Source organism: Xenopus tropicalis, chromosome 1 (genome assembly GCF_000004195.4).
Source record: "Xenopus tropicalis strain Nigerian chromosome 1, UCB_Xtro_10.0, whole genome shotgun sequence".
In the NCBI taxonomy this organism is placed as follows: Eukaryota; Metazoa; Chordata; class Amphibia; order Anura; family Pipidae; genus Xenopus; species Xenopus tropicalis.
In genome coordinates, this window is record NC_030677.2 from 140,412,501 (window position 1) to 140,434,263 (window position 21,763).

At 38.8% G+C, this 21,763-nt stretch overlaps 1 protein-coding gene across 3 annotated transcripts; it reads left to right on the forward strand.

The window, feature by feature from the left end:
* Positions 1-1,465: 1,465 nt before the first annotated feature.
* On the forward strand, positions 1,466-18,740 carry nrl (neural retina leucine zipper). Of its 3 annotated transcripts, none has more exons than XM_012953266.3 (5): positions 1,466-1,572; positions 5,137-5,223; positions 5,903-5,979; positions 15,082-15,507; positions 17,574-18,740. In XM_012953266.3, the coding sequence occupies exons 1-5, from the start codon at positions 1,500-1,502 to the stop codon at positions 17,949-17,951; spliced, it is 1,041 nt and encodes a 346-aa protein (XP_012808720.1). In that variant the 5' UTR covers positions 1,466-1,499; the 3' UTR covers positions 17,952-18,740.
* Positions 18,741-21,763: the final 3,023 nt, after the last annotated feature.

Below are 21,763 nucleotides of genomic sequence, written 5' to 3' on the forward strand. Positions count from 1 at the left end.
CAACTTTGGCCAGCTTAAGTTAGTGATACTGATGTAAGTCAGGGGCTTGGACAGAAAGGTTAGCAATCTTACAGACAGGATTTGTACTCTCTGAAAGACAATGTAGATTACAACAGTGTGTATAACTAGGGGCAGCAGATCCAGTACCTGACAGAGAGTCCAAGAATATAGAGGGACACAGTAGGATTCCTAATGTAACTTCAACCTTGTGAATGTTTGTGAATCAGTTCATCTTCCTTAAGCTTTGGAAGATGGGTGGGGGTTAAAAAAAGTTTCCTATGGACCCCTGCAACTAGAAAAAAATAATATGAAATCATTTTGTTCTGAAAAAAAAGAAAAAAAGAAAGAATTGCTTTTAGATAGACACGGAGCTGGCCAGCATGGAGACGGACAGCAATGACTTCAGAAATGGTCAAGCTTTGTGTAAAAATGCTGAATACATCATCAAAAGCGCTCTCCAAGCAAAAAATCCTGTTATCTGCTGCTAAGGACTGAAATGAAAGTAAGCAATTGTTACTGTACTAAAAAAAAGATGAAAGACAAGTTAGCATGGTACAGCAAACAGCCCACTGCCTGTTATGTATGAACAGTGTGTGATCCCAAACAAATTCATTATGTGTAAGAAGGACCAACACACCAGGTCACATCAATATCTTCTCTTTATTTACCGTGCGATCCAATGTTTTGGTCCTTCTTGGGACCTTTATCAAGGATTGCAAGGTGAATAAAGAGAAGATATTGATGTGACCTGGTGTGCTGGTCCTTTCAAGTTTTGACTGGTTTAGAGTGTGGATACACAATTTAATATATATATATATATATATATATATATGTATATATATATATATAGCACTACCTTCTGTGTTTAAAACCGAGTTGTTTATTCACAAGATTTTTATATATATGTAAAATGTATCTCCCTGAGAGACCTAAGGGACCAAAATGTCATCTTGGCTGTTCTATCGTGAGGCTGGTAACATGTGCATGGGCCACTACAAAGGAAGCAGAACCTGTGACTGCCAGTAGGTATAGGGGCCCACTGACTGATAACATTTTCAATATAAGTTTATAAAAAATATCTTATTTACATAGATACGGGGACCCTAAAATGGATTTCTTATGCCATTAGGTTAAGAAATACTTAAGTACAGTTTCTGTAGCAATCTAGCTATAGGAGGTAAATGTTCTTCTGGAGTGAATGAATAAGATTAGACTGGCTTCTTAGGTGCAGAAAAGTATGGCAACTCATATAGATAAACAAACAAATGCAGACTGATAATGCTGTCTGTCATAAATAACCCCTTCCCATATGTTCTGCTGAACATTTGTTGAAAATAAAGTTCTCTTTCAAACAATGCAGAAAGCTTTCACCTAAAAAAACACAAGTCATCAGCTTGCTCTAAGAAATAAGGTCATTGATAAAAAGCAAAGTCACTCCAAACCATTATCTCTTGTGCAAGAAAAAGATAGGGTCATGCGTTGCACAGACACAGAGAAGCATGGCAAGTCAGCATTGTCATATTGTTACATTACAAGCCCTCAGGTCTTGCCTGCTGCAGACTGATGATGGAGGTAAATATAGATATTTAAAACATGACAGTATAATGTATGTTTCAATGTTTTATTATTCAAAAAAATTTTTTACATATATACAGTAGTGTGTATTTTATGTTTGCTGCTTGATAATCTTCACTGCCCTCTGCACAGGGAGTTTACTAAATCCTTTTTGCCAGTAGGTCAGTGCTTTGATATTTTATTTAGTTGAAAGGCCTTTATAAACCAGTACAACATTGTCACTGCTGTATGAACTTGTTGCTTCACTTAGTGCTAGGGTTTGTGTCACAAAGGCACTTTTTTACATTATGCTCCATAACATGGAAAGAAGTCTCTTTTTCTCCTCAATGCCAGAAAGAAAGCAAAATGCAGCATGGAATATATCTATATCAACATGTAAACTAATATCATATCATTACTTATTTTTTGTAACATATAACAGCAAAGTGTTAGTTAATGAAATGTGCACCTAAAAAGTCCTGTATCACTAATCAACAAGAAGGACAGAACATCCTTCTTGTTCTTGCCTAAGAAAAAAAATTCCCATTTGAAAAACTGACTGTTCTCACTGTTATAGTGACCCATTTGTATTAACTATAAGAAGAAAAAGCACTATGAGACTTTAAGAATAATACATATTCCTTGATATTATGGCCTCTGTGAAGTAAATTTCATGTGACCAAGTATCAATAACTGCACATGTATGAAGATATTAAGCTCTAGAGGCAGGGACCGCCATATTCTTGCATCTTGGATATTTAGCTTTTAATCTTTAATGGAACTGTACTGTGTATTTATTATTTTACTTTGTATTTATTTGTATCTATTAATGAAATGACCCCCTGTTTGTTCTATTCACATATTGTTCTGCTGTACAGTGCTAAGCACATAAATAGCGCTATATAAAAATAAATATACATATATATTACCACTTGATGAAGGGAGTTTGTCCCACATCGTGTTGTTTCATGTACACCAATAAAAGGTATTGCAGCTTGGAATACTGTTTTAATTTTAATTTTTAGAAACAGTGCCAGTTATATAATGGATGTCACTAAACAAGACTAAAAGTTTTTTGTAGATAATTAATAATTTCTTGGGTATAGAGTGCTTTCCTGCCACCTAACGACACATAATAGAAAACCTTCTCAGTGGGTGACAGTAATTTACAATGGGGATAAGGTCTGACATTTCTGTATAAGTCAATACACTAAGGTAGTGCTGTTCAACTGCTGTGGTAACATGGAACAACATTTTTCCTGGCCTACATGGTGGAAGGCAGATAATGAAACCAGTTTTGACCACTCCCCTTTTTTAAATTGCACCCACTTCAAATCACACACATGTTATCACCAGAGCTTTTAAGACCATATCCACATTAATGTGGCAGCATAGGGCAGAAAGAGTATGGCATACACAGGCAGCATAGGCAGGGCCGGAACTAGGGGTAGGCAGAAGAGGCAGCTGCCTAGTGTGCAATGATTGGGGGCACAAGACAGGAGCCTCTCCTGCCTACCCCTAGTCTTTGATCCGTTCTGCGTTGCTTTGCATCGCACATCGCCACCCCCCCGCGCTCGAACTGCACATGCGCGCCAGTTAGAGCGCGGGGGGGCGGGGGTTGGTACACGATGCAGGTGCGAGGGGCCCCTGAGCATAGGGCAGGCAGAGTAAAGCTCACACAGGCAGTAAAACGCAGGCAGAGTATGGCACACACAGGCAGCATAGGGCAGGCAGTACATACAGTGACACAATGCTGGCACTGCTCCTACAGTCTGAACAGGTCAATAGGTGAACAATTTGGGCACTTACAGTCTGAGCTGTGAACAAGGCAGCGGGTGAACAATGCAGGGGTTTAAAGGTGTAACAATACAGGGGTTTAAAGGTGTGAACAATTCAGGATTTGCAGCCTAAATCTGATGTGTGAACAATGCAGGATTCCAATTAATTGCAGTACTGATACTGATATCAGTACTGATAAGAGACCATCGTCTGTAGGGAGGGCTGACATTCATCTGATCAACTCTCCAAAACCAATTGTAAAAATATTCTGTTAAGGTTCTGTTAAGGACAGCTAGGGATACCTCATGATATCCAGATACCATAAAAAAAAAACTGTAATAAGGAATAGCTACTAAGTACATACTACCCTTCTGTCCTTTGTGCTCAACATCTTTACTTCAGATTTCCTCATTCACCTTTGCCATTCTGACATTACTAATTGCTTATAACCTGTCCAGCACAGCAGCTTATTCATTCTGATCAATCTTTTTGGCCTCAGCCTTAACCTGTCGCCTTACATTTCTGGCTTTTGATGAACCTTGACCCCAGCTTTCTCTAATTACAACTGTCTGCTAAGCTTCCTCTTTCTCTATACTGCAGCCCACCAGGACCTGTTGGTTTGCTAAACCTGTACTCTAATCCTGATGCCAAATAGCAGATTGATAAAGGTGGCTGCAATAAGCAACAGAATTGTGCAAGGAGGAAGAGAAACGGCAGCATAGTTTCCTTATACAGAGTATACATTAGAGTAGTAAATGCCTAAATAATAGTGCACATTACACACATAAGACCAACAACAGTTTTGTGGAGGTCCAAGCATAGCTGTACTTTCTAGAGAAGGACTACCATCACTCTTTATGCATATGTATTGTTTGAACCTGTATTACTGACCTTGGCCCCAATAGGCTGTTGCCAGTAAAAGAGTTATTGTCTCTACCTGCACTGTTACTGCTTTAATTTCATTTGTGAATTGGTAGTACTGCATCCAAGTAGTAGTGTTCCAATATTGAAAAGCCCTAAAGCAACAATGCTGAGGAAGTTGCAAAAACAGAAGAGAGGGAATGATGTCTAGACATACACTAAAGGTAGGAGTAACAGAGAGTGGTTTGGTTTACTAAGAGGATACAGAAGATGAAGACGTCTTTAGGTCCCTCTGGCCACTGTATCTTGAATGCAGCATTCGCACATTTTTGGCTCAACTACATTTCATCATCTTTGTCATCATCATGTACATGTAAGAGTTTCAATTTAAATCAAGACATGGCAGGCCTAGCAGCAGCTCTTGTCCTGCAAGGTGTTCAGAACACATATTGCCACTGGTATAAGAAATCTGATTTCTGCAATATGTTGTGAAGTAAGGAAAGTGCTTTTGAAACTCAAGAGTGCTTAGATAAAGGGGCATGCATAGGTAGCTAACAAAATGAAGGGGATAAGGCAATTTCTGGCGGCGTCATAACTGACATATATGTCATATATCTGTTGAGTCACAATAATACCAATAGAAAGGGATTTTGGAGGATGGCAACAACAGAAAGACACAACAGATATTAAAAATAGGGTGTTCATCAAAGCCCAAGGGACTCAAATCTATGCATCTATGGAGGATACTGCATACTCACTAAACAATGTCAAATTAGTCTATTCAGAACAATTTCCATCAACAAATTACAATGTTTCCTTTAATTTGGTAACTATATAATTGTGTAAAGAATATTCTGAAGCCGAGGTTGGAAACAATCATTATGGGTCTTTTGAGATCCTTCTTATCCTACAACTAACAATATTTATTTCTTTGCTTTCAAGGTTCGTGGAAACAATGGATTCATGGGAAACATCCAATCCAGAGCACAACAAGCAAAGGTCAGCAAGAAAGATGGTCTCCTGAAACAGGTACCACCAGGAACTAAATGTTAAAAAAAATAAGAGTCTTAGAAAAAGGCAAAGTCACAAAAATTAATTCCTAAATCTCCTTGGCCATCCTCTCCTCTTTATGCTGTCCATCTCCCCTATTCCAGTACCCTAGAATTTTCTTCCTTTGGTTACTCAGTATAAGAGTCTGTCCATTATCCAGAAAGTTCCGAATTACAGGAAGGGCATTTGCCAAAGACTTTTTAACAAATATTTCAAATTTTTTAAAATTAATTTATTTATTCTGTAATAATACAACAGTAACTTGCACAGATCCTAAATAAGATATAATTAATCCTTATTGGTGGCAAAACAATCCTGTTGGGTTTATTAAATGTTTTACTGATTTTTTGTTTCACTTAAGGCATGGTGATTCGAATTATAAAAAGACCCCTTATCCATAAAACCCCAGGTCCCGAGCATTGTGGGTAACAGGTCTCATATCTATATTGCCTAAATAATAAATTGTCACATAAATTGTCGAGAATAACAAGTTTAATAAAATTTTAAAGCCTGAATAATGGCTTTTCTCATCTCTACATAGAATATCTTTCTCTACATAGAATATCTTCTTCAGAAGTAATTGTACAAAAGAGTACTGTTGAATAATGAAAAGATATTTATGTGGTAAAGTAGTGCATGTTTTAAAATGTGTTTCTAGGTACTCGTTGCTACTGGGTGAGTGCTCCACACGAGACGTACTTTAAGTGGGCATTCTGCACTGATCCCACCAAACAGGTAATGCATAATGAACTGGACTATTGCGGCTGTACTGTATTTTCAACTATATCGCTTATGGAGTGAGCGGAACTGGCAGTTCAGTTACATTCCAAATCCACTGAAATAGTTCTGTCATTAAGCAAAAGCATCAGAGAATGTAATTCCCAAGCAGAGGAAGTAAAACTTGAGCTTCTCCCCATATATTGTGTATATTGCTGAATGAACAGAAAATGTAGGATAAATGCTTTCTACCTGGGGTGAAGGTCTGATTTGTAAATTCAATGGAATCCAGCCCACTGCATGACTATTACCAGGCTGCGTTCATCTATGTGTGTGTCACCCGTCTATTTCATGGAAGAAGTTTCTCACTCACGTGTGCTTGGGGGTGGAGCCCTGTATCTGTTGAATCATTTTCCAGAACAATACACCACTCTAGATCCAAAGCCATGGTGTGACACAACACTGCACAAGCTGTATTGTAGTAATATCCTCTGCACTCATTGTGAACCATGTTAAAAAACTGTTAGGGACATCACGCTTTAGAAATATATATATATATAAATATCAGAATTAGTGATAAAAACTTAAAAGAATAAAAGAAAACAATCTCTCATAACATCTTTTTTCATCACAACCTATAAACAACTCCTGAAAGCATGCAGGGTGTGTTTCAGGCCTGAGAATTCAGAGTATTAGGTCTCACACATATTTCTGTTTCAATGTGATTTGCTGTGTTGGACTGGGCTTCCAAGGGTCTCCCAAAACCCTGATATCCAGGGCACAATTAATAGATGAAGACAATGGTGAGAACTGGAGTAAATGGTAATTTGAGATGAACAGGGCGTGAACTAGGGGGAGGCAGTGGCAATGGTGTGGGGGGGGGGGGGGTGGTGGTTCAAAGACCCTAGGTAAATACCTCTTCTCCCTAGTCTTAGACCTTTAGTTCTGGGCTTGTGAGGGGCAGTATGTTTTCTATAGTAAAAGTATAGTAGTAAGTGCCTCTCAACAGGTTGCAGGCTTCCGTGGTGGCCAGTGTAGGACTGGGGGGTGCAGGGCCCCCCGGGGCTTCTGCTTCAGGGGCCCCCCGTTCTGACAAATTCTAGAGAAAGAAACTTGTGTACAGTTCTGTTCCTTGCACATACAAGTGTTTAAGCTAAACTGTGTACTAAATAAAACACTTTTAGATTTGTCATGATAAATACCCTTTTAACTGCTGCAGTCCTCTTGGAACCCTACTTTTTTTAACATGGCTGTATAACATGAGTGGTGCTGAAAAACTCCCCTCTCTCTGGTCTTTGGAAAGGCTGAAGAGAAATAAGGGTTAAGGAAATATTCAGACAAGCCCCTAAGCCAGCTTTAATAGATTCTTTTCAGTCCAACTCTGAAGTACATATGCTTATAAAACTGGACCTTAGTTCTTTAGCTTAGGGGTCTTAAACATGGGTGTTTAAGTATACTATTATATCTATTAAAATACACTGTACATAGTACGGTATTCTGAATGAACTACAAATGCATAAAAATAGAAACTTCAGCATGTTGTGCTACAGTTCTAGACACAGGTATAAAAACCGCTTGTGGGTACACCACATTGGAGCACAGTGAGCAAAGTGCAAAGGAGGAGGGGAGTAGGCACAGGGTGGGGGAGCGGGGGCGTTGCCTCAGGAGGGTAGGAGGCTCAGAAATGCCCCTGTTTAGGTGCACTCACATTGGCATGTAATAAAGAAGCTGTACAGCAGGATTTCTAAAAACATTTAACATTTAATGACATTTTTTCAATTGGTCACCTTGTTTATTTAAAGCTTAACTGAGTATTAAGGACATCCTGGAGGCATTGCTTATGCTGCAAGAAGGAAATGAATTCCCTTTTTCACTTTTGTCCCTTTGTGTACTAAATAAAACATCACAATTTTCATATTAATCCCTGACTTCACTGCAGGGATAATGTGGGTTAAAAGCAATAGCACCTTATGACTTGCTGATATTTTCATTTGTTGGAGGTGATTGTATGTTGTAGGCATGGATTTTATTTGTTCACATTTAAATCCATCACATCTTTTCACACTTTTTTCCCTACATTCATTCTTTTTTCTTGTACTTTTTCCTTTTATATTTCAACTGTTACTGATGCTATCTTATTTCCACAGTTTCCTCCCTCTCATTGTCTTCTTTCATGCTCTACTTTTCTGCGATTGTTGGTAGTTTGCTATGATGCTTATCACCATATTTCAATCCTCTTAAAATCCTTCAAGTTATGGCCACTTGGTGATTCCAAGTATTTTGCTTCAATAAAGTAGCAGCTGTAGTTTAAGTCTGCCTTTAGTGTGCTACTCTCTATCCTGCTATATATCCTGCTCTATCCTGCCATATTTGGCCAATACTTTTACACCAAACACCCCCAGCACACACAGATAAATTGCAAAGAGAAATTATTATACATGAAAAAATACATATTCCCTATTGATAGCCAATAGATGGGTGTATACATCCAGCATACAGACAACATGTATTAAGCAATACAGGGGGGTAAAGAGGACCCCAATGAATAGAGCTTACAAAAAGAAAAAAAAAGAAATTGATATACCTACATGACCAGCATATAGTAAAGCAGGAAATGGAATTCTGAACACAATCCTTCTACTGCCATATTCTTTTCTTCCACCAGGGTCAGACTGATGTCAGGGTGCTGAGGATCTTCTGATGGGTCAAGACCTTAGTGGGCCCAAGCCAAGAAAAATGTCCATGAGCCTTTTCTTATTTTCAGCATAGGTTTATATAATAACCATCACATTTAACACTATTTCCATCTGTGAGTGTGGTTCTGGCGTGGGCAAGGAGACTTTGTATACTGTATATTGATGGGTAGGAGGTGGCAATGCTGGCATAATGTCAGGCACCCTGTGTGATATCCTTTCCCCTTTATGTAATAAAATGTGCTAAGTTTGCCCAGGAGCAGTAACCTATTGCAACCAGTAACAGGTGACCAGTAAATTCTGCCTTTTGATTGGTTGCTATGGGTTACCACTCCTGGCCAAACTTACTGTCTTTCATTACATACCCATATACCTTACCTTTCTGTATCTTCTGTTCTACTTACAAGCTAATGTTTGTGTGTACCAAGTATTCTCAACCTGCAGCAGCACCTAGTAAAATAGATTTCAACCAGCCACATGTCATTTGACTGATTATTATCCATTCCAGACACTGACATTTTATTTCATCTTACCATTTAGGCTTAAGAAAAATTAGGGTTTTAAAATATCCAAGACTGAAACATTATCTGAAGGATGATTGGGGTTATAACTTCCACTTCCAAGCCAACACAGTGCATACCAAGTACTCCCAACCTGCAGCATTGGGTAATTATATTAGGCAATATCTCACCAATGTCTTGGGGTTAGTTGGACAGCTCAGTTTTTCTCAATTCTTTGTTCACATATTTACTCAGATCCATCCCTCAATCTCTCTCAATCTGCTTCCCATCTTTCTGTATATTAACTCTGTCTGTATGTCACTGTGTGAGTTTAATCCCATCTCTCTTTAAAGGATTGTTTTGTGTAATCCCTTTAACACTTCATTCTGCTAATTATCCGGAGAATGGGGGGGAGGCAGGCACCATTACATCATGGACAGGGGGGAGGTAGTCGATGTGACCCCACAGTAACCGCACTAACCCAACAATAGAGGCAATGCCTGTTACTAATACACTGTGACAGGAGGATTAGAGAGGGATTCACACAAACACACACACACAATGACAGCCTGACACACGATGACAGACCCACACCTATTACACACAATGGCAAATCAACACCAGGAACATAAAATTTTGGATACATGTATTCCAGCACACAGTCACTGATACGCACTTGTTTCACACAAACCAGAGCTGCAACTATGCCAGCATTACTCACTATTAAACAATATTCACAGTAACATCTAAAATACTAGTTTCTACCAGTAGCCTGATATCAGTATTGAGTATAATATTACCCCCTGGCCTTTTATTTTGTATAGCTTAGCAAACACCATAGGCTCTGTGTAAATAAAGTTTACATGTAATCCAAACAGCAGTGATACACACAACCCCTGCTAATCAAATACTCACACCTGTTACTGACACAAACGGCTAGCAGAGGGTTGTACTGGATAATGTCTTATGTAAGTCACCATCCTATGTATAGGCAACAAATATGTATGTACAGGCAGCTAAATTGTCTATTACTATCCACATTAGCTTAGATGGGCTATTTATCAAGCAGGATTGACACCTAATGTAAAATGAGATGGGCTAGCTATCTACTTATATGTGTACCCTTTCCTCTATCTTTCTCTGAACCTTAAGTTATATATCATCTCTCTTTTTCATCTTTCTATCTATCTATATCACTTATCTATCTTTCTACCCAGTGCCAACTAATCAACGTCTATATATCTAGTAATCTAGCTATACTGTATAGTAACCTAGCTATACAGTCTATCTATCTATCTATCTATCTATCTATCTAACTATATCTATCTGTCCGTCCATCTATGTATCTAGTCTCTTTGTTTAGTCATCTGTTGAACTTTATCCAGCTATACATCATAATCATTAATTTACCACCCAAACCATCACCATTTCTGTCTTTTTCTTGACCTCAGATTATATATTTACTGCTCTCTTTTTCTCTCTTCTTTTCTTCTTTAATTACAATCATTAGAGACTCTATCTATCAATCTATCTATCTATCTATCTATCTATCTATCATCTATCTATCTATCTATCTATCTATCTATCTATCTATCTATCTATCATCTATCTATCTATCTATCTATCTATCTATCTATCTATCTATCTATCATCTCTATGTATCTATCATCTATCTATCTATCTATCTATCTATCTATCTATCTATCTATCTATCTATCTATCTATCATCATCTATCCAGTCTATCTATCAATCTAACTCTCTCTCTGTATCTGAGTCTATTATTATTTTACGTTTCAAACCAGTACCCATCTTTGTCTTCCTATCGACCTCAGGTTATCTATATTCTTTTTCTATTTAGTTTTCTATCTGTCTGTCTGTCTGTCATTATATTACTTATCTATCTTTCTAACCAGTGCCAACTAATTGACATCTACTGTATATATTTTGTCATCTATCTATCTATCTATCTATCTATCTATCATCTATCTATCTATCATCATTATATTACTTATCTATCTTTCTAACTAATGCCAACTAATTGACATCTATATATTTTGTCATCTATCTATCGTCATTATATTACTTAGCTATCTTTTTAACAAATGCCAACTATTTGACATCTACACATGTCATTATATTACTTATAACTGTTTCTAACCAATGCCAACTAATTGACATCTGTATATGTTGTAATCTATCTATATATCTATCTATCTATCATCTATCTCTATCTTGTCTCCTTGTTTAGTCATCTGTTAAACTCTATCCACCTATACATCTATCCATCCATATGTGTCTATATTGTTACTGGGTAGAACTCACATGTACAATGGGCAGAGACAGTGCCAATGTCTCCGCCCTCCGCCTCGTACATTCTGCCCACCCCCCTAACTAGAGAGATTTAGCCCTGTCTCTGACAGCTCCAACATTCTGTGAATAATTTTCTAACCCCTCTCATTGCCCTCTGCCCCCTCCTCATCCAGCCTCCAGCAGCAGTCATTGGAGAGCAGCTAATGAGATAAATGTGAGCTCACAGGCCCGCTATTTAACCCCTGCACCTGGGTCATTAGTTGCAGACAGGGCAGTTTAGGAGAGTGAAGTTTCGGTAAATTGGCACCAAGGGGCAGAGCAGGCTTTGCCCAGGACTCGTATGGGGATCTGTGAGAAGGGAAAGGAAAGGAGGAGCTGAGAACAGTGTTACACATTCAGAGTAAGTTACACTCCTACCTGCTTCATGCACTTGTTAATTAAACATGTGTCTGGTTATCATTCCCATCCACTATCTGGCTGGTAGGGGTTGTGTGTGGCTTCTATATTTCTTTTAGAAATGTCTCATTGGACATATCACCCTGTCTTATAATGGTTAATGGCTACTCTCTTAAACATTCTAACCACTTTGAATTTCTAGAATCAAAATATTTTTTAGATTGAGGGTATTAAATGTTGGCAGTGTATGCTTACAAATCAAAACAAATGGTGGTAGAATAATGGTCTTGGGGTCATTAGAAAGGCAAACTGCAAATAGAACAGTAATTGTGGTTATAGATCTTGCTAAAGCCTTCCAGTTTCACTTACTTCTTGTTCATATAGACTGAAATATATCAGTAGAATGGACTAATGAACTAATTTCTAATTGTTTAAATAGTACAACAGTACAGAACTGTGGAAGTGTGCATTTTGTGTCTCCCATTTCCATTACACATTGTGAAGGACACTTTTTATCTTAATGTGTTGCATTTTCCTATAACAAATTTGTACTAGACATAAAAAGACTTTTTTTTGAATTACTAGAACTCAACATTTGCCACCTGATGGGAATTACAACTCCTAGAATCCTGGATAAGGGTACTGGGCCATGCACTATACAAATGACTGTAGGACCTCAAGTTTGACATTCCTGTGTCCCCAATCCACTAAGGAACATGGGTCAGACATATGCTATCCTTTCAGCGTGTTCTTAAATCCCCTTCCTTCTCTGATCTGAAGCTCAGCAACTGACATTCTCATATAAAGTGAAATATTTTAATTAGGAATCCAATCTTTCATCCTCTTGTTAGCCAAAATAATACTCAATACCCTTTATTTTATACATTCATTAATTGTATTTTTATTTTGCTGTTTGCAGTCATTGTATGCTTATTAACAAGTTTGTTCCCTGTTTTCATTTATGTTTTTTAAAAAATCACCTCTTTTTCCTAATAACCCCCCCCCATTCCCACTATAAAATGTTCTGCTCAATGCTCTATTGAAGCTTGGGAAGCTGAAGAGGGGGATGTCAGACAGTATCACTCAGAGCTGAGAACTAAATCCAGGATAAGAAGCAGCTCAGAGACAGAATTATCTTCACGTTATGGGACAAGTGAGGTCTTGGGAAACATATCCTACTTTCTGAGATGATATTATAACCAGGAATCCATTTAGAGATGAGAGCAATTTTATGCCAAATCATGTTTTTTAACCACTTGAGGGTAGTGTGGGTGAGAAAGTTAAACTGAAAAAAAGATTTAATGTAGTATATTGCACAAAACAGGTTTAGGCATGTTTGTGTCCTTTATTAAGACTTAACCAAGGGCATGAAACAGAGGAAGCAATTACACAAAATGCAGCTTTGTGTAACATTTAACTCCAACCCTGGAATTTTCTTTCTAGTGATTTGAACACTAGTGACTTGAACACAATCTATGCCTATGGTATTGTATACCATGTTTTGGGGGCAAACTGTACCTTTTTGATATCTATTTGGCCACTGCTTTCTTTAGTATTGGCAGATACTGGTATATATATATATAATACTATATCTATATATAATAGAATATATATATTCTGTGGATCTATTGGTGTGATGCTTAGCTATATATCTAGAAAGTTATATTAGCACCACCAGAAGAAATTAGCTGCTCTGTGCAGTGTTTGGAATATTTTGGTCATTCCTATTTTATTTGTTATCCTTTATTTATAGAATTGCTCACACATTTTAAATATTACTATACACCAACTGTTTATCAAACTTGCAGAATGTGCTATGGGCAGAATTTTGGCCCACAGGGGAGCAGTACTAGCCACTGGGCCATCATGCTGCAATGCTCTTTCTAGATTGCATTTCTTCAACACTTGGTTAGGCCTAATATTCTTAAAATATATATAGGAGCAAACCAAATAGCATCTTTCATATGGCATAAATGACTAATGCTCTGGTCCCTCATAGCTGGAAAAGGAATTCATTGTAATGGAAAGTAACCAATATATTGTTCAGTTTCTTGATAAAGCCAGGTATCTCATTAAATGACACCTTCTTGTCTTCTACAATGATTTACTGTCCTATGGTACAGTCCCCTCTGTAGTTTTTGGAGTATAGCATGATAGCATGATTTCCAAGTTTTACCTATGGACCTTCAGGTTGAGCAACCAATCCACAGCTTAGATTTTTCAATGTTTTTATTGTTATGTATGTTCTTGCTGTCCCCTTCATATGGCACATGGTTGTTATGAACTTTATGAAACTATAATGGTTGTCTGTGAATTCATACTCTTAAGGTGGCAATACCTTAGTTATGCAACTGATAGGTCCACAGGTTGAATACAGGGCAGTTTGGTCATCTATACTGTTGGTCGCATAGGATTGTTCTATTCTGTCAACCTTCTCCCCACCCAAGGTGCCATAGTTATATGAAACCTACCATTTTATGCAAACAAATCTGGGCTTGTACAGCCACCTTTAGGTAGAGGTTCTCCACCTTTTTATAGGTGAGCATATTTGACAAGGAGACATTTCAGGGCAAAGATGCACAGAGTAACTTAGTAGCAGCTACTTGTCAGGGCTACTAAACACCAGAAAATCCCCTGCCATAGACAATACTGAAATCTCCCCGTGTGCCAGAGCCCTAACAAGTAGTTGCTACTAGTAGCTCTGTGTGTCTTCACCCTCAGAGTAATTGCAAAGTGTAGATAGACTTTTTGAAGTAGTACAAGAAGCAAGAGGTCCACTTACGCCTCTCCATATTAAGGTGACCTCTTCTGTCTTCCAGATTTTGACTTTATATCTTACTTTTTCTTTTGCTGTGCATTAGAGCCCACTTATTGTACAGCGCTGCGGAATATGTTGGCGCTTTATAAATAAATGTTAATGTAATGTAATGTAATTAGATTCTTGGCATTCTCACATAAAAGCACCAAATAGTCCACACTCTATAGTTTTTATGTCTCCCTTGAACTGAATATTATATAACACCACTGTGTTTTCTATTCTTTCTGAAGGATGCTAGTACTCTGGTACTATTTTTCTCTAAATTAAAACTTGCAGTGTCCCATTGTAAAGATCTGATCAGATTTACTGTTTCAATCTTAAATTTGTTTAATATTCTTAAAAGATGATTTTGGGCATTATTAATCCAATAAATATGTCTCCAATTTTACTGTCTCATGCTAGATGGCACTCGCTGATCTACCAAGCACTCCCTTGGCCCTTGAATACCTCAATGATTTTGATCTAATGAAGTTTGAGGTGAAGAGGGAACCACCTGAACCTCGGGCCTCACGTCTTGCTCCTCCTCCTTCTCTGGGTTCAACCCCATGCAGTTCTGTGCCACCCTCACCTACCTTCAGTGACCCAGCTGAATCTGCTGGTCCACCCCGGCCTAGTCTGGAGGAACTGTACTGGATGGCAGCTTTACAACAGCAGATGGGGGGTGAGGGACTACCACTGACCCCAGAGGATGCTGTTGAGGTCCTAATGGGGGGTGGAGGAGCACCAACAATGCAGGGCATGGACGGGGGTTACAGGCCACATCCCCACAGCTCCCACCCTGCTGGCTACCTGCTAAGCCCAGAAGACATGAATGTACAACAGCACCAGGTGAGTGAGAAATAATAAAATCAGAAGGAACAAAAGCATACAGAGGCAGAAATTACATTAATAATCTGAGCAAATGATATAGATAAGAAAGCAAAGTACAAATAAGCAAACAAAAAAGGAAGAAATGTAGCAAATGTGGGATGAAGCTCACATGTCAACAGGGGCCTAGCATGTTCTCGTTGGCTAACTAGAAACAAGAAGAAAAGAAAGCAGGTGAGATGTGAATGGTGATCAAAATAAATGTTACTGGAACCATCAGTCACGTGACTCCTCACAGGGTACCTAGTGACAGACAGCCTGGGTCAGTCTCACAGGGGAAATGAGACACGAGAAGATAGAGTACAAAACTGCACTGAGGTGTTAGCGAGGGTCAGTTTTATGTAATCTCACACAACATTTACTGGATACTTCTTTCTAGATTTTTTTCAAACATTCCAAATGAGGGGCTGTAAATTAAAAATAAGTTCAAGGTGAACTGTGGGTTTTGAATATTTCTGTTCACTTCTACACAAATGTTAGATTATGTCTTGCTTATATCTTACTGCGCTACCTTCTCTTTTCACAAATACAAAATATCCTAAAAATAAGAGTAAAACATAAAAACTGCCATTACTCTGAAACACAGTGCCTTCAGTTTAAGGGCTGTAAAGGTATTTCAACTTTTAGAACAATCTGCGATGTTGGAAAGCCATATTTTTAAAGTGATCATCAATTAGAAAAGCATATTTTACTGTATGCGCAGAACATCAGGTAGTTACAGGGCTGCCTGCATTTCTAAATAGCCAAGTCATTAATTGTGTCTAGTTGTGGCATTTTGGCTGTTTGTCAGTATATCATCCCCTGAAAATTCATGGATAATTCGTTTATATTGGAAGGCTGCACAGATTGAGGTTTTAAATGCAGCCCTTCTAGCTGGATTTTCTAGAAGTGTCCTTGAGTTTTTAAGTGATCTAGTAACCTTATCTGTGTTTATCATCAATCCCTGCAAAGCTTACAAGTTAAGGTCCATATCTCATACTAAATATGGAGCCATTTAACCTTTATATGTTTTTGGAGTATAAAAGGGAACCTTAGTACCTAGAGGAAACCAGTGGCACAACAAGATGTTACTGGGCCCCACAGCAAATTCAAAAACCCTTGCAACCACAGGGTCTGCTTCCGCTGTAGCAACGCCCCAGGAGGAATCCTATGCGCACATGCAGATTTCTTTCAGATAGTTCTCTGACTGGAATTAAACCTAAGACCCAGCACTGGAACAGAATGTTTCACACACTGCACGTTATATTTTCTAAAATGATTCATTTCAACATAGTCTCTGACTTAGCTGGCAAAATTAATGGATATGCTTTCGCCCTCAAAGGAAAATGCATTTGTGAAAATTTCTTACTATGACTGATTTTACTCATGTCAGGGAAGTATCATTGCTTGCACACCTTCCAGCAAGACTCGCTATACTTCTAGAGTAATTGATTAGATGCTTTGTGTGTATGTGTGACACTGTGCGTGAGAGGATTTGTCAGTCCCATTATAGACACAAAGCCGGACATGTCACTGATCACTTAATCTGCTAATATCAAGAGATGTGGGTGGGGGGAGAGGAAACCAGCAAAAGAAGCCAGAAGGGGGATTAAAGGGAGAGAATTAATAGAATAATGGGGAAATGTAATAAGTGTTACAAAGTTTGCTACAGATCTAGTAGTGCACTGCAAACCATCAGCAAGTAGCAACTGGTCTGCTGTCTGAAAGAAAGCAACTGCTGGGGCTCACCAGAATCATAGCAAACTTTTCTCTTTATTTTATTGCCAAGTACAAAGAGGAGTATTTAGAGTATTTATCAAAATTACAGTATTATCCTCCTGCAGGAAACTTTGTGTGACTTTGGAAAATGAAGCAACGCGCATGCCTTTCCACCAGGGATTCATTTTATTGCTAGTGGAAAGGAATTTTGGGGAGATTAGTCGCCTGCGGTGTTATCAGTTTTGTGTTATCAAATTTGTCCAAGTTCCTGTGTTACCCTGTTCTCCCTTTCTTAGCTCAACTAACAGAACACTCCTCTTGTTCCCTAGCTGTCGCCTTTGTCGGAGCGCTTTTCTGATGAGCAGTTAGTTGGAATGTCTGTCCGGGAATTGAACAGGCAGCTTCGTGGGTTCAGTAAGGAGGAGGCCTTACGACTGAAACAGCGCAGGCGCACCCTGAAGAATCGTGGATATGCCCAGTCATGCCGTTACAAGAGAGTACAGCAACGCCATGTCCTAGAAACAGAAAAATGTCAGCTCTCTCGCCAGCTTCAACAGCTTCAGCAAGAAGTGGCCCGTATCACCCGGGAAAGGGATGGCTGGAGAGCTAGATATGAGAAACTGCTGAGCGCTACGGGAGGGGGGGCAGGCTCAGATGTACTAGGGGCAGGAGGTGACACAGGGCCTGGAGCTGAGCTCTTCCTGTGATCTTCAAATCAGAAGATTCCACCCCAAATCTAAGGAGCTGCTATTATGTAGGGGACACCTCTCTTCTCAATTACAGAGATATACTTCACTGCAGAGACACTGAACACTTGGTCCCAACAACCTGAATCACATTCAATGCAATCAGAAGCTAAAGGGGTCACTCAGGGTTGTCCCCTAATGTTCTTCAGTTAGGAATACAACAGCTTCCCACTCAAGAAACAAAACTGAACTCCTTCAGGCACAGTAGGGGTTGGGGACAATATAAAAATGCTGTTTTGGTGGTCAGTATCACTAATTCACCAGCAACTCAAAATCCCCAAGACAGGTCTGCACTTTTATCTTTAAAGGCAACAATTTCACCCAGAGCAAATCTAATCTTCTATGTGTCAGATTCTTCTTTGCCCCATTCCTATGGTATATAACTTACATATCAGTGAGTGCTCTGGGGGCTGGTTGAGCCTGTCCCTGATATTTGAGAATTCCCATTACCCCTAATTACCCCTTCATGAAACTGAGGAATATTCTGGTTGTATTTTGAGGGAAAGAGTAAATTATTTAATTTTTTATGTGTGATTGTGAACTTAAATAATATGCAATATATTGCATGCTCCTGCCCCTGCTTTTGGTGGGGCTAGCAGGTTACTAGGCAGAGCTGACTGTGTGTTGTGAAAAACTTTACAGATTGTTTTTTTCTTAATATTTTGTATTCCAAGAAAATGACAGAAAAAATGAAATAAACTACTTATTTAAACATAGACGAATAAACCATGCAGAGTTTTTACAGCAGAACTATGTGCACGATGTTTATTAATGAGTAGATATAGTAAAGTTTTGAATATAATAACAAGTTACATATTAGTTTCTAAACTATATTTGCACCAGCCTTTTAGGGCCACTGTTTATTCATTTTCAATTCACCCAAAGAATCTTTCTAGTGGGGGTGTTGTATTCACCCCAGCCTAGGGGTTCAAAATCCTGCCTTGGCTAGCTGGGCTGTTTCTCCACTTTGTGCCTCCCTGAGCCGAGGTAGCTCATGCCTCCCTCCTTGCACAGTTTTTCCATCAGAGCGAGTTGAGGGGGGTGCATCGCTAGTGAAGAAAGCACAATAGCCCCCTTTGCAGTAGGAGGGCCCTTTGGCTCTGAAAGCTACCAGGAGCAACTTGCAGGGCACTGCCATCTGAGATGAATTTCTTGCCACTCCTCGCCTCATGGCAGCAGTGCCACTGTTGGCCAGGACAGATCACAGCATGATGTCATTGAGGCATGGCCAGCTAAATAGGAATAGGAATGCCCTTGTTCATGGCTGAGATAACTTCCTAGGTTTTATATAATGTGAACCAACTAGATAACCCAAACTAGATAACTCAAAAATACAGTTAAAAAGGTGGTTCACATTAAAGAAACAGTAATACCAAAAACTGTAATTACAATATAATGTACTTTTGCCCTGCAGGTGCAACTTGTGTGTTTGCCTCTGAAAGACTACTATAGTTTATATCAGGGGTCCCCAACCTTTCTTACTTGTGAGCCACAGCCAAATGTAAAAAGACTTGGAGAGCAACACAAGCACCATAAAAGTTCATGGAGGTGCCAAATAAGGGCTGTGATTGGCTATTAGGTAGCCTCTATGCACACTATCAGCTTACAGGGGCTTTATTTGGTAGGAAATCTTGTTTTTATTCAACCAAAACTTGCCCCCAAGTCAGGAATTCAAAAATAACTAACTGCTTTGAGGCCTCTGGGAGCAACATCCAAGGGGTTGGGGAGCAACATGTTGCTCTCGAGACACTGGTTGGGGATAACTGGTTTATATAATCAAAGCTACTGTATAACCATGGGGCACAGGTTAGTTAGCAGAAAACAGATAAAGCTCCATTATATTCTACAGAGCTTATCTGTTATCTGGAATGGAACCTGTGCTTTCTCTCCTTTTTTCCAGCTTGAATGGCCGCCCCTGTGGCTACACAGCAGATACTTTATATAAACTATAGTAGCATTTTTGTAGCAAACACACCAGTTTTACCAGTGCAGGGCAGCAGTACATTATATTTTAATTACTTTCAAACAATTTAATTTTTTGGTGTTACTGTTCCTTTAAGATTAACTTTTGAAATGTTACAGAATGTCCTATTCTTTGCAACTTTGTAATTGTTCTTTATTTATTGTTTATAGTTTTTGAATTATTTGCTTTCCTCTTCTACCTTTTTCCAGCTTTCAAATGGGGGTCACTGACCCCAGAAGCCAAAATCTATTGCTCTGTGAGGCTACAATTGTATTGTTATTTTTTTATTACTTATTTTCCTATTCAGCCCCACTCCTATTCATCTTCCAGTTTCTTATTTAAACCACTTTTTGGTTGCTAGGGAAAAGAAGACCCTATTAGCCAGATTGCTACTAAAATACCAAGTTAGACAGCTACTAAACAAAAAGCTAAATAACTAAAAAAAAAAAACCATAAAAATTAAGACTAATTGCAAATTAGTCTTAATCAGAATATCATTGTCTACATCATAGCAAAATGTAATTTCAGGGTTAAAGTCTCATTAAGGAATGCAGAAGAGTGCAAAGATCAATTTTCCCACACAAATATTTTTTTTTACCAACAATGCAGCTTTTTTGCAGAGTTGCAGTATACAAGCTTGCACTCTTAGGTGTGTCTGCTACAAATTGTACGTTAATCGGCAGGAACATAATGTGAATCTTATGCAAAATAAAAATTCATATTGGAGACAGTGTCACTGCTAACGCACCAATGTGTGTGGTTTTAACAGCATTAGTGTCAGATTCACATGGCAGCACATGTCAGTAGTGGCTTTTAACACAACCAGCTAATGAGACCTTAGAGCTACTGCCATGTCCAAGACTAAAGTTGAAGGTAGTTAGTTCCCTTGTGTCAATGTATGAACACGAATCACATATTCATGAATATGTGCTTAAATTTAAGTCTATTATTAGCACTCTGCACTTGTGATGCGATGGTAAAAGAGGCTTTTGTTGTGTGGCTAAGGTGGCCATACATGTAACAATTCTGGTCTTTCGTGCGACCATTGGTTCAGGGCCTAACCTGGCCAATCGACCGATATCCACAGCCTTTTGAGATATTGGTCCTCTCTTCGAGCCGCCATACACGCATCAACTATCGGATGAAATGAGGTTTCATATGATATTATCGGTGTGTGTATGGCTGGCCTTAGTGGCATATCAAACAGCTGCATAGAATTAAATGAGAATGTACAGGCCCGGATTTGTGGCGAGGCCACAAAGGCCCGGGCCTAGGGCAGCACAAATTTAGGGGCACTTAAATTTTCACATATGGAGCAATGGGGACCGGACACGTAGAAAACTTCAGCGCATCATCTTCCCACTGCCCCATATGTGAGTTTAAATGGACACACTGGTAGGGGGGGCAGGGAATTGGGGTGTCCTCGGGGCCCCCTGATAACAAATCCATCCCTGAGAATGTAGCTTCTGTGTAAATTGATTCCTAGGTTTTTATAGTACTTGTAAGTAACGTTTAGCTATTTTTTAAGAACAATGAAATCTATTTTTTTGATAGTGAGCCCATATAGCATAAAGTGGGGATGTATAAAAAAACACATTATCTTGTAGATTAGCATTGATTTAGTGGATCCCTGCAGCACCTATATGTATGTGTGTATGTATACTTTTATTTAAGCAATACACCGATATGCAGCACTGTACAGCCTAACAATATAGAAAAGTACACACACGGAGGACAAGGATTATAACAAATAAAATGAATAAGTAGAAATATAAATAGCTTAAGTGCCATGTGGTAACAGACACAGTAT